Consider the following 14,089-nt stretch of genomic DNA (forward strand, 5'->3'; position numbering starts at 1 on the left):
CGTCGTGAACGATCACACATCGAACACTGCTCGGCTAGACTGACGATACGGCCCCGGACAGAGGACACCTTCCCAGAATGCCTAGTCAAAGATTGCATCCACGCCCACTTTTTACCGACTATTTTTCCGAGGGGTGGGTTTTTGCACTCGAGTGTTCCGCTCATTCACAACAGGAAGGAGATATGTATCTCAACACCGATAGCTGACCTTGGTGAACACAGACCAAAGATCAGTGGACACATGCGACGCTTACGTTCGCACATTCTACGTAGTACGCATGCCCACATCTGCGCATCGCTCCGTGCCCCTCGCGACTAAACATCAACAGACTCACCGCGTTGATATAGTTGAAGAGACTGCTGCCGTCCACCCAGGGCTGCTCGCGGCCGCACGAGACCCCGCTGCTGCGAAACTGCACGCCGTCCTGCATGGCGGTCAGCGCGCGGGCGAACACCAGAACAGAGTCATACACCAGCGCCGGCTCCGACTGTAACAGAGGAGTCACAGGTCACAGGTCAGGGGGCCGGCTCAGACTGGAACAGAGGGTCACGACCACGGGTCACAGGGCAGCGCGCGGGCGAACACCAGAACAGAGTCATACACCAGCGCCGGCTCCGACTGTGTCACCGACGAAATGAACTGCCCTGTTGTTCTTCTCTTTCGTTTTACATTTGACAGCCACGCGTGATCTATCGCAGTACTGGTCATGCCCCGTGAGCCTGGACCAGCTCTTGTGTTAGTTTCTCGTCTCAAGTTCTAATTGCCTACAATTTGTCACTCGCGCTATCGCTTCACACTTGACGGCTGTTCGTGCTCGCCGCCGCCGTATCGTATAACCGAACGTGCCGCGCGAGCCTGCTCTGGCTCTTCTCACAGGTTTCTCGTTTCATATTCTAATTGCTTTTAGATGTACGACTGATTGTTCTTTGTGCCCGCGGCGGCTCCTCGAGTCGCTGCGGGCAGTCTCCACTTGAACGCCACCGGGTACAGTCCTCGGTGGCGGTGCGCGGCTCCGCCGGCGCCCCGATGTGCGCCGGTGTAGTGAACCCGTGACGGAATCGTGCGCGATTCCGACGGCACCCCCAGCGGGTTGCCAACGTGAACAGTGACGGAGTCGTGCCACCGAGCACGATTCCGAGGGCACCCCCGTTCGTGTGCCCAGTGAACGCCACTGAGCCCAGCTCAGTGGCAGTGCGCGAATTCGCCGGCGCCCCGACGAGCGCCGGCGTATTGCAGTGCAGTGAACGGCTCTGACGGCGCCCCGTCCGCGGCGGCGCCGATGTGTCATCTGAACTCTGAACAGTGAACTTCATCGACAGTGCTCACTGTGTTTTTCTCTGGTCCACCTGTCTACTCTGCGCTCCTCATTTCACCCTCGTCTACCGTTCGTCATCATCTATCGTCCGGATTTCTTCAATACATTCTTCAAAATTCATCGAAGTTTTTCCTCCGCTACAATAAATGTCCCGGCCCCCATCAGAGGCTCGTCAGGGTCGGCGACATTTAATGGTCCTCCGGGCCGGATCAGGCCAGAAGAAATCAGAAGCGGAGGAAACTTCATCGAAAATGGAAAAACAAGAAGGGAGACCGCAAAGTGAAGGCGCTGTCGGCGGAGTTCCTGTGACGATAGAAACTGAAGAAACCATGGAGGTTTCGACGCTGCAGCAGCCGCGCCCTGAGGTGAGTTCCAGTTCGTCAGCATCCCGCGCATCCGCTGAGGCTCAGCTCACGGCGCGAAAAAGGGCTCTGCATGTGAAACAGTTGGAAAAACGACTGGAGATGGAGCGACAGGAAGCGGAGCGAAAGCAGCAACAAGAAGAGAAGTTGAGGCGGCAGCAAGAGGAGTTGAAGCGTCATGAAGATGAAGTGAGAAGACGACGTGAGCTGCAAATCGCAAAAGATGAAATGGAACAAGCTGCACTAGAGGCACAATGGCGACAGCAGATGAATGATCGACGAAACGCCGGCAGAAGGGACGACTTCACGAAAGCTGAACGGGAAGGACAGCGAACGGTTACTACGAGACTCCCGCAGTCCGAAATATCATTCCACTGTCCTCTCCCTCTCCCTGCTAGCCCCGTCCCAGCTAGCCCTCAGATCAGCAGACCATCGTGGATCGACGAGTTACCCAAAGATAGGATACCGGCGTCAGAAAGTGTCCAGAAGTTGAAAGTTACGGACAGCCAGAAAGTGACAACCAGATGGATCTCCATCGCTACTGCCCAGGTACTTGGCATCTCATTCGACAACCAGCTACCCGCTGGGCCAGACCTGCTGAGCTCGGAAAAAGAACTCGCTAGCAACAAGAACCTGAAAGAGGTGACTCAAGAATCCTGCTCGAAAGAAGGACGCCTCCGAAAAGTGAACCCAGGTGAAACAGCTGAGGCAGCAAAATCCCTGCAGCATCCCTCAGCCAGAAAACCGAGCGAAGACCCGGAAATCCAGGTGATCTCCGACTCCGACGCTGCTGCCCAGGTGCTTGGCGCCTCGTGCAACAATCGACCACTCGCTGAGTCAGACATGCGGAAAAGTCAAACTGACGTCCCGCAACGATTCCAGGAAAGGGCTGTGGCCTGCGTAGCGGATATCCAGGAGACGGCTGATCAGAAACAGTTCATCCGACAAGAAAGAACGGCTCAAAACCGCCTCTCGCCTGACCTGAACGACGGACAAAAATCAGACCAGAACGAGAAGGAAGAAAACGTCTTCAAAACCGAATCGTGGCTGGCGTCCGCTGACCTTGTGCCGCAGAAAACAGTCACCGATCATGATGCAGATGCACAAGTCAAACTGAAGACAGAGACCACGAAAGCGCGACACGGCAGTGTCTGTATGGACGACGCCCAGCAACCAGAACGAACCGTGTCAGAGGCCGCCAGAGCAGTAAGAAGAGATGGTCCCGATCTGCTCACAAAGGAAAACTTACGGCTCGAAAACCATGAACAACACGAGTGAAGTGCAAAGCAGCACACCATATGTGAGACAAGCACACCCCGATGCGGACTACGATGACACCTATCTCCCTGCGGAAGGAGCTCTGGGTGCTGTCTGGGACGAAGAGCGAGACTCGCCGAGTGCCCAGTTCCGAGACAGTAAGAAGCAGACGACCAGACGAGGAGCGCTCAGGAGAACTGCGGTTATCTTCGACCCCGTGAGGATCGCCGCTCCGTATCGGATCACGGTGCAGATCCTCAAGGAGAAACTCTGGATGCTACGACACATCCGGAGCCGATGGAAGAAAGAAAAAAATCCCAAAACCTGGCACATCGAAAGGACTCTGGTCCCTGGTTCGAGAACAGAGCTCCTGCCAGGACCGGACAGACGAGTGCGCGCTGTACGACTCGTCACTGCGAATGGAGCGACCCACACACGGCCGGTCACGTGGTCGCTGTCCTAGAAGAAGCAGCTCAGCTGTAGTGAACGGGTTTGTCGCCACATCATTCCCACATCCTGACAGCTGTACTTCGACCGTACTCCCACTGACCCACTGAGCCTGGCCTATAGACCATTTCTGAAACTTCATCTCGCCCTCCGTCCCGTGGAGCAGACACCAAACTCGCCGAGATTTATGTCTTTTCCCGTGTCCCCCTCTAGCCCGGCTCGCCACATGGACCGCTTTCCCCTCCCCCGTCCGCGCAGCCGGCCATTAGGCACGAGTGACATCTGGAGGTGGGGGAGCTCAGCTGAGTGGCGCGTGCCGCGCTGCCGGTTGACACTGACCTTGAGTACCGAGGGAAACTGAGGCGACGAAGGACCCTGCTGACCTACTGAGAGCAGCGACCGATCAGCTGACTGCTGGAAGGACAGCACATCAGCTATTCTGGAGAACGACAACCGAAACCGGCAACAGCCGTGTGAACACTCGCGTTGCGTTTCTGGTGTAGCCGAACACTGCGCACCGGAGACTGGCGTCAGAAGTGACAAAGTGACGCGACCAGTGGACTAATGTGCAGATGACCAGGGACGAGGTCTAGCGCAATGAACGATTGTGAAGGTGCCGAAAGTGTTTGCATTCGTTATGATTTAGTACTAAGTGATATAGGTAGTGTACCATAAATCTGTATAGGTGCTTGTGTAGTTTAGGAAGAACTCGCGAGAACCTGCGTAGCGAAGTCGTGAATCTCGTGGATGTACAGAATGTTCCGTCGGTGTTCAGTGGTTGTGTGATCTCCCGTCTTAAGTCGATCACAGGGGAGGAGTGTGTCACCGACGAAATGAACTGCCCTGTTGTTCTTCTCTTTCGTTTTACATTTGACAGCCACGCGTGATCTATCGCAGTACTGGTCATGCCCCGTGAGCCTGGACCAGCTCTTGTGTTAGTTTCTCGTCTCAAGTTCTAATTGCCTACAATTTGTCACTCGCGCTATCGCTTCACACTTGACGGCTGTTCGTGCTCGCCGCCGCCGTATCGTATAACCGAACGTGCCGCGCGAGCCTGCTCTGGCTCTTCTCACAGGTTTCTCGTTTCATATTCTAATTGCTTTTAGATGTACGACTGATTGTTCTTTGTGCCCGCGGCGGCTCCTCGAGTCGCTGCGGGCAGTCTCCACTTGAACGCCACCGGGTACAGTCCTCGGTGGCGGTGCGCGGCTCCGCCGGCGCCCCGATGTGCGCCGGTGTAGTGAACCCGTGACGGAATCGTGCGCGATTCCGACGGCACCCCCAGCGGGTTGCCAACGTGAACAGTGACGGAGTCGTGCCACCGAGCACGATTCCGAGGGCACCCCCGTTCGTGTGCCCAGTGAACGCCACTGAGCCCAGCTCAGTGGCAGTGCGCGAATTCGCCGGCGCCCCGACGAGCGCCGGCGTATTGCAGTGCAGTGAACGGCTCTGACGGCGCCCCGTCCGCGGCGGCGCCGATGTGTCATCTGAACTCTGAACAGTGAACTTCATCGACAGTGCTCACTGTGTTTTTCTCTGGTCCACCTGTCTACTCTGCGCTCCTCATTTCACCCTCGTCTACCGTTCGTCATCATCTATCGTCCGGATTTCTTCAATACATTCTTCAAAATTCATCGAAGTTTTTCCTCCGCTACAATAAATGTCCCGGCCCCCATCAGAGGCTCGTCAGGGTCGGCGACAGACTGGAACAGAGGGAGGTCACAGGTCACAGGTCAGCAGGCCGGCTCAGACTGGAACAGAGGGTCACGACCACGGGTCACAGGGCAGCGCGCGGGCGAACACCAGAACAGAGTCATACACCAGCGCCGGCTCCGACTGGAACAGAGGGGTTAATTAAGGTCAGCGCCAGTACGAATGGAACAGGGGGTCACAGGTCAGGGCTAGTTCTTATTGAAACAGGTGGGTCGCAGGTCAGCGCCAGTATGACTAGAACAGGTGGGTTGATGTGTCTCAGCATCAGGGTCAACGGTCACAGGCTAAGGGTGAGAGGTCACAGGCTCAGGGCAGGGTCAGAGGCCACAGGTCAGCGCCAACCTTGACTATCATCTGTCCTTTTGTGGACCAAAACACCAGGACCCAGGACCGGACCCAGGGGACCAGGGATGTCATGAGTTGAGGCTTGAGCCTTTCATAAACTACTGCATCAGCAATCAGCAGTTTTCGGCAGTCCGGTGTTGACCTCGATCAACAAATGTCAGCACGTTTGACAGCCCGGTCTGCACTGTGCTAAGCCTCTCTCTCTCTCTCTCTCTCTCTCTCTCTCTCTCTCTCTCTCTCTCTCTCTCTCTCTCTCTCTCTCTCTCTCTCTCTCTCTCTCTCTCTCTCTCTCTCTCTCTCTCTCTCTCTCTCTCTCTCTCTCTCTTTCTCTCTCCGTACCACCTCCCCATCATCCCGTTGCTTGGGCTCCTGTTATACGATCCCCGATCGACGCCACAGACAAGCCGGAATCAATGGGCCAGCGCCGCCGCGGGCCTCTGTCAACACGATCTGTGTGATTTGACCGGAGCCGCAGCCCCTGTGCGACAGGATCCACCGAGCTCAGACAGCCGACACCGCGTCAGTATGTGTGTGTGCACGGCGCGTACCAGGGAGGCACCGCCGCGCGCGCACAGACGTGAGGTGCAGGGTAGATTTACTGATCGCTGCATAAGGGGTGAAGAGGCCGGTGCAGTGCAGGCTGGGACGTTTTACTTATCATTGACAATGCGTCATCTATGCTGCATAGCAGCATCACTGCTGCTGCTGCAGCAACTGCTGAAGGCAATGCAAGCTGCATATTTCGGCAATATGTGGTATGCAATCACGTCCTCAGAAGTTTGGACTTTTTTTTTTAATTTTTTTTTTTAATTTTATCGTATATTCGTTCAATCAGACGAGTCCCACAGGGAACACACAGCTGACACATCAGCGAACAGTTCCCTGTCCTCACGACGCACAATGGAGGACAGAGGCGGGTAAAAAAAAACTGTCCCGGTGACACTTGAGCGCTGGAACGCAGTCCCAGTTCTCATGACACGCGGAGTAAACACGAAAAACAAGAACGGTAAAAAGAAAATTGCCCGATACAGCTCAAACCAGCACGGGCGGCGGCGGCGGCAGACGCGCTAGCGGGCGCCCCGCGAAGGGCGGCCAGGGCACACGGACCACCAGGCAGCGGCTGCCACCCAGCGCCAACCACCGGCCCCCCGCCGACGACCCGCAGCGACCGAGACGTCCCGCGAGCGCAGGCCGACCAGAGAGTGCTGGAGAGATTGGCCGGCCAATAAGGATGGGTAAAGAAATCTAGGATGTAGGTTGGTTGTGTGCGGAGGGAAGATTCTGTGACAGAATATTCGAGACGTTGCCCCACTTGGACAAAAACTTGTCAGTAGACTTATGCCTTAAAAAGAATTTACTTTCATTTTCAGCCTCTCTTTTAAGTATGTGATGAAAATGATGTATGCTGGGAATCTGAGTGTTATGTCTTGCCCTAAATATTACTTGTTTTGCTAATGTGAATATTAATATATTTATTTCGCTTTCATCCGCTAGCCTTGGAAATATCCACGACTGCACTGAGATATTTACTATAAAATTGTATTCTTTTCGAAAGTATGCTACTATATCTTTTATAAAGTCTTTTACTATTCTACATTCCCAAAGTATATGACATAACGTTTCATCACGCTCGTTGCAAAAAGTACAAACTGCACTTTCTGCTTTTCCAATACGATACAAAAAAGTGTTTGTAGATATTATTCTATTTATTATACGATAATGGAACGTTTGTAAGTATGTGTTTCTAGTCGCATGGCGAATATCATACATCGTGCCCTCATGCGTACACCCTATATCTCTATTCCATTTACGCTTAATATGATTTTGCGTTGACTGGTTTGTTTCTCGTTTTAACAGGGCAGAAACGAATTCATTATATGCTAAGCGTGAAGTGTTTGTTTTCTGGGAGAGTAGCGCTATTTTATAAGGTATTATTGGGTAAATGATTTTACAGGCAACAACAGTATTATCCACATGATGCGGTATACTTCTGGTTAAAGATTCATAGCATAGAAACGACATTTTGATGTTAAAGGTTTCACTTAGAGTTCGTTGTTCTAAAAATGATCCGCTATCCTTAGAATACAAATCTGCAACAAATCTCAAACCCTTTCTATCCCAATCTTTTACAATGCTCGTTTGGAATTTGCTGTGATCTGAATACCACAGCTTGTCCGTCAGAACGTTTTCTGGTGTTGTTCGGAAGACCGCACAAAAATCCGCCCAGGCGTTCAGCACATCTTTCCAAAATGTATTACGTAATCTATGATTCGAGATGTTTCTCAACTTCTCCGTGCCGTAGCAAACTAGTTCACAAATAGGAGGTAAAGTTTTCTTGATTATGTTAGCCCATACAACATCAGATGTTGACCAATATAGTCTTTTTATCCAGTTAACTTTTAGGCTCTTTATAAACGACCTAATATCGACCATTTTCAAACCCCCGTGATCGTAATCTTGTACCAACTTGTTTCTTTTAACTTTATCAGGACCATCGTTCCAGATATATTTGAACAATATATTATTAATGTAAGAAATGTCCTTTTCGTTTGGGGTTGGCAATGACGATACAATATGTACTAGTTTAGAAATAACCATTGATTTTACAACTGTTATCTTTCCTATCAAGGTGAGATTTCGTCGCCTCCATTGGGCTCAGAAGTTTGGACTTACCTGAAGCGCACCGTTGAGGGCACGTCGAGTGTGGCTGTGAACTGACCTCGATCACGCCGGCCTTGGAGACGATGTTGTTGCCGACCGGCTGGAACTGCTGCATCTGCCGCAGGATCTCCCGCACGTGGAATGAGTCAGAGACCAGCCGGAACGCCGTCATGTTGACAAAGTTGTACTTGAAGTCCTCCAGGTCAAACGTCTCTATGTCCTGCACAGGACGCAGATGAGAAGGCGTCAGTGTTATTGGAACGGTGGAATAATAAGCGCTATCAGCATCAGCAGCTGCATCTTTTGTCGATGTCTGGCTGATGTTCATTTTGTGTGCAACTTATTAGAGTAATTGCGTCAACTATTTTCAAAGATACGTAGACACCAGTACTTACTTCAAGATCATTCACTTTTCGAATTGGTTATGATGAGCATTTTCTGATTTTATGACACATTTATTCCCTTGTCCTCATGGTTTGTTCCACTTCTGTCGTTGTCGGGCAGTGTGCGTGTGTGGGTGTGAGCAGCAGGCTGTGCGTGGGAGGGGGGAGAACGTCGGAGTAGTCTGTTGATGCTGGGCGATATGGGACGACCAATGGATGACCCAGCTGCGCCACATAGATCAGCGGAGCCCCACTGAATATGTATGGCGCGGCAGGGTTATTCGCGTGGCGTCCCCACATAACTGATTGACTGGGAGCGCACCCCGTCATGGGCAATCTACCGACACGCGACATCAAACGGTTATCTACCGCCGCCGTCCAGCGGGTAGTCGGGGACCCCACCCTGAGTGTGGTAAACAACGACCGGTGGGCAGCGATTGGAGTTTTGGGTAACGACAATAACGTATGGCATTTGTCGTTCCTTCAGCTGCAGATCGCTCCATTACTCATGGAAGCCTTATAAAAGTCGACAAACAAAACCAAAACACTTTTACGCCGTAACGGAAAGTTTGTCGTTAGCTTTACAATTTACCTCACTAATCTACTTACCTATTTTTGTACTTACCTATATTATTTGGTATGCAAGGCGTTCCAAGCCTTTTGTTTTGCAACAATAATGCACCATATTTTATTTCCAACTAAATTTACTGCTGGATAATTATTAACAGGCTTCATATCGCTTGGTATTTCATATCATGGCTTTTATAACCCTGGCACTATTATCAAATCATTTGGTGTAATCGTTAACCCGCGAGTTGCTGGGGGGGGGGGCGTTAAACGCCCCCACTTTTTTCGCCGGGCCATAGCATAAAAACGGCGCGCCGCAGGCGCGCCAAATTTTGGGTACCTGTAGGGAATTGATTGAAGTTTATTGTGACAAAGTTTCAAAAAAATCGGTCGGAAATTTTTTTAGATATCGAGGTTTTAGTGACGTCATGATTTCTGAGTTTTCGACCAAAAACGGCATATGTTCAAAAAATCATATAAAATCACAGGATAAACATACAGACATGCCGTAAACGCCATTAGACTGCCAATATCATGATCAATCAAATGGCTATCTTCGATTATTGATTATCGTTCCGCGTTTTCCATAATCTTGAACTGAATCTTGGCAATTTTTCGTGACTACTTCACGACCATGATACATGAATTTATTAAATTGAACTTTTTGAGCCAAACACGTGCACATATGATAAAATGAATGTCACCATCGTGTTCTACGCCCCAAATTACCTATAAAACATGTGTCACAGGCTGCGAATATCAGTTTTGATTTTCGGGGATATGTGCCTACCCGGTTGACCTGACCTTGACCCTGACCTATGCTTGACTGACCCCTACATGGAACTGACACTCTTGTAGGCCTTATAAGATGGATTGTGCACCGTTTTGACAGAGTTTATGGCGAGAGGCGCCCATTGCGAAGTCCTGAAGTCCATGCTACTGAAAGTCCGATTTCAGGTGTTTGACCTGACCTTGACCCGACCTGTGACCTCAAAATTCAACTTTAAAGTACTCATCTGAAGGGGCTCGTCGTGCTCTTTCGTTTGCCGCCTCGTGCGTTTCGCTGCGCCTATTGGTTCTCGAGTTATCGGCTGGGGGCGTTTAACGCCCCCCCCCCCCCCCCAGCAAACGGTGGGTGGCGAAATACCCCAGCAACTGCCGGGTTAAGATCCTTGAAATAATTTATAGGCTTCTTCATTCCAGCACAAATTTTGGCAGTGCCACTTCTCGCATCTCGCTGCCATCTGCACTGTCCCGATCGTTAGCGAAGCCGTCCCTCCCCTGTCTCCCTCGGCCGTCTCCCCTCCCCCCCCCCCCCGGCCCGTGTGCGGTGACCTCCGCGGGGCCTCGGACAGCAGACCGGGCAGACGACCCCCGCTGTCTGTAGTGGCCTGAGGCGGCGGCCGGCCGGGTCAGGGCCGGGGCGGCGGGAGGCCGTCGGGGGGGGGGGGGGAGGGTGATGACGGCCGGCGCCGTGTGCTGCTGACTGGCCGTGATGCAGTGGACGGTGAGCCGAGTGTCTCTGATGGCACGCTGATGCAGTGCCGACCGGCGGCGGCGGCGGCGCTCGACCGGCTTCATATCCGGCGCAGCGCGGCGCGGATCGGCGCGGCGCCGTCCTGCAGCCGGCGGGGATGACCGGAGAGCGCCGCCAGACACCCGGGTGGGATGTGGGGTCACGGTGTGATATGGGATCACCCCGGCAGCTGGTGAGGCGGTCAACCCCGAGATTGGCTCCGAGCTACACATGGGCATTGGATATACGAGCTAGAGCAGCAGCTGACTTGAACAAGAGAAATATGTGGCGCGACATATTTTTTTCATAAGATATCAAGTGCACGAAAGCAAGGTAGCCTGTCCTAAGCCCAGAACGTGTATATGAAACAGGATCATTACCAATAAGATATGAAGCCCTAAAAAAAAAAACTATCTAATACCAACCTCAAACTGCTCCGGTTATTTTTCAATAGAAAAACATAATTCTAACGAATAGTGTTTGTCTCATGTCTGATTTTCAAACAACCTGCGGCTACTTACAAACGTTGTAAAAAGGTAGTGATACTTGTAGTCGTTCATTTGCAGTTGTAATATCTGGGAACGAAACAAAAGGCATGTGAATATCGCATTCACTTTCACGGATACCAGCAAAGTCACAGCCTCACCGCTAAAACATGCGGTGTTCCACTCAAACGAAAATGATCGATCGATACCTGTTGGCAAACCAGTGACGGTACGCCGGCTCAACCAAACGATGCATTACACGTATCTTTAGAGAAAAAGAGCCGACAGGTGACCTATATGATGTCCTAAAATGAGAGGACGTGCTCACCCACCGCTCTGAGAAACGCCGGCATGGACTGAGCCTTGGTGTCCACGATGAGGTTGAAGATGTCCCGGGATTTGACCTCCTTCAGCACCCGTCGGAAGGTGTCCGGCGAGCCTTGGCGAAGCGTTATGTCGATGTCCATGTTAGACGGTGTCCGTATCAAGTCTTGGAGCTTGACCAGGCCTGAAAAAAACACGCAAAAATAGCTTTTATTGCGGCTCTATCATTTCCAACTAAAACATCAACTTTATCTGACATTTCAATTGACGTAAAGTTTGAATCACGACATCAGTCTGCTAAAATGTCTAACTGACAACTAAATGAACGATGGTCCGAGAACGATGGAACGATGGCATTGAGGCTATTAGCCTGAATTATGACACATCTAGCCAGTAGCTGGATCGGATTTATCGCCTTATGGCGTTTCTTGCCCTCGCTTATAAGACATTAAAATAGACAAGTGCTAATTCGAAGCGGGTTTCGCCGTTCAGGAACAATTTTGTCTCCTGTTAAGAAGACAATACAATCGTTGTGTTCGCGAGGACTGTGCCACACCGGCCTATGCGCCACTAAATCACGCTCCATTCAGGTTCAGATGCGTGCATGAATTACGCATTTAGCGTTTCTTTCTCGCTGATCCACTAATGCTCATCCCCTCACCCTACCACCTCTATCCCTCCCTCCCCTCTCCTCCCCCTCTATCGACCGCTGGCGCCGCTCACCGTGCTCCTCCTCATAGACGATGGCCACGCGGGTCCAGTTGAGGAAGGCCATGACGTCCCTGAGCGCGGCGTTCATCAGCGGCTGGTGCGGGTGCAGGTTGACGCTGAACTCGCGGCTGTGCCGCTCCACGTCCAGTCGCGTCTCCACGTGCGGGATGTCCAGCGCGTCACAGATGGACTGCACGTGCGCGCCCAGCTGCGGGTCGGACGGGCCGAAAATGGCGTACACCCCCTGGTCGACCAGGTGACACGCTGAGGGGCACAGCGTGGATGTGGTTAGCCCGGAGAGGGAATGTCCACGGAGCTGTGCCCTAGGTTGTGGCTAAAATGCATACACATACGTAAGTATTTACCATTGTGCCTAAATGCTAGCTACCACCTCTATCTGGCTTACTTTAGGTATCAGTGTTCTTAGCTAGCACAACCACTGATTGCATCGGAAGCTCTTCATCACTCTGCAGAATTATGCACTAAAAAGGGCGGAAATGTGGAGAGAAGGTGGTCCCAGGAAATGAGCACAGACATCAGGCAATGGGACGTGAACGGACGACAGCAAAAACTGCGGAACAAACCCCGGAGAGTTCCACTACGAAGGGGATGCGAGAGAACATGGAAAAGAGGGGTCTGGTTCCATATCAAAACCAGCATAGTCGTGGTTTTTGGGACTGTGTAACCATGTTCGCAACAAAAATTCACATTGTGAAAGCAAACATTCAATGATCATGGGGATAGTCAGGAGGATAGCCCGCACAGTTCCTCCTCTGCCCTGATCAAAACATTGCCTCTGCCTTGATGCACCCGTGCCTGTCGTTGATGGCTTCAACCAATGTTTTGCTCATCCCCGTCACCGAAGCGCACGAACACACAGCCATTTGGTGTTCCGCCCAAATTAGGTTTGACGGTTGTGGAACAAAGCTTGGCAGCCCTCAGGCGCCACGCCCGGTAAACAGTTACGGCGCAATTAGAATATTAAATTAGCCGGCATAACAAGAGGGAGCGGAGTTTTACGCTCCTTTAGTCCCACTACAAAGCCGGGAATGGCTGGAGAGTTTCCTCACAGCTACAAACGATAAACGGTGTAAACAAGCGAGAAACGCGTTTGCATAACATTAGGAATCGGCTGGAAGTTTGCGGTGATGTTTGGGTATCGATCGATCCAAGAGTGGCAATAAAATGATGAGGGGGTGGGAAATCGGAAGATGAAAACGATTTTGAGCAGATGACGCATTTAGAAAAAAAAGACACAACTGATTGTGAAAGCCCACCAAAAGGTTGTGTTTATTTTATTTTTTCGTCGAATAAAATAATTTGCGATTATCAGTGCTTTTACCATGATCAATTCTTAATTTCAACTCCACAAAAGTCAATAAAGATGTTTTTTTTTATTCACAGTGTCGCGACCGGGGGGTACTGTGCGTTTGTTGCCTAGCAACGAAATTGTTGTCATATTTTTGTGCTTAGAAAATTAAGGAAAAGGGGGCTTTTTGGATGAGAAACTGATGGAAACGGGGTCATTATTATAGCTCATTCTGAAACAGTGAAAGTAAATATGCAAAGCCAAGGTCAAGGACGATGCATTCACTGATTAACAAGTGTCAAAGTGACATTCAAGAAAGGTTTATCTTTATGTTTCAACTTATTTCTTAGTTCTCGTTAGCCGCAATGTGCGACTTTTGGAACGGTGTTTTTCATTTCGATCAAGGAGCGAAGTGGATCAAGCCTGTACCAAAATAAACATTGATTTCGAAAGTGCATTTGCGGCATTAAGTTTCATATTTTTTAACGGCTAACGGTGACAGTTCCAAAAATGTTTGCAAAACTCTAAGATGAACTGCACAGCATAAGTTTAAGAGAAGCTGCTCAGATATAAAGTAGCATGATGCAAACCAATGTAGCGTCTGAATTCAAGTTATCAACTTTGATTAAGATACACTGATTTATTTGCACCAATCATGTCAGCATCTGATTTCAAAAGGAAGCGTGGGAGGATG

At 50.9% G+C, this 14,089-nt stretch overlaps 1 protein-coding gene across 3 annotated transcripts in view; it reads right to left on the bottom strand.

Moving 5' to 3' along the window:
• Positions 1-14,089, bottom strand: part of LOC122391967 (glutamate receptor ionotropic, kainate 2-like) — a 62,809-nt gene that overhangs the window by 33,779 nt on the left and 14,941 nt on the right. For all 3 annotated transcript variants that reach the window (XM_043386345.1, XM_043386344.1, XM_043386346.1), the window contains exons 4-8: positions 12,099-12,350; positions 11,384-11,559; positions 11,088-11,141; positions 8,159-8,320; positions 335-487 (exon numbers count right to left, since the gene is read on the bottom strand). In XM_043386345.1, coding sequence (XP_043242280.1) covers positions 335-487; positions 8,159-8,320; positions 11,088-11,141; positions 11,384-11,559; positions 12,099-12,350 — 797 coding nt within the window. The remainder of the gene's footprint in view (positions 1-334; positions 488-8,158; positions 8,321-11,087; positions 11,142-11,383; positions 11,560-12,098; positions 12,351-14,089) is intronic.

Source organism: Amphibalanus amphitrite, unplaced genomic scaffold (assembly GCF_019059575.1).
Source record: "Amphibalanus amphitrite isolate SeventyFive unplaced genomic scaffold, NRLGWU_Aamphi_draft 000464F_arrow, whole genome shotgun sequence".
Taxonomy (NCBI): domain Eukaryota; kingdom Metazoa; phylum Arthropoda; class Thecostraca; order Balanomorpha; family Balanidae; genus Amphibalanus; species Amphibalanus amphitrite.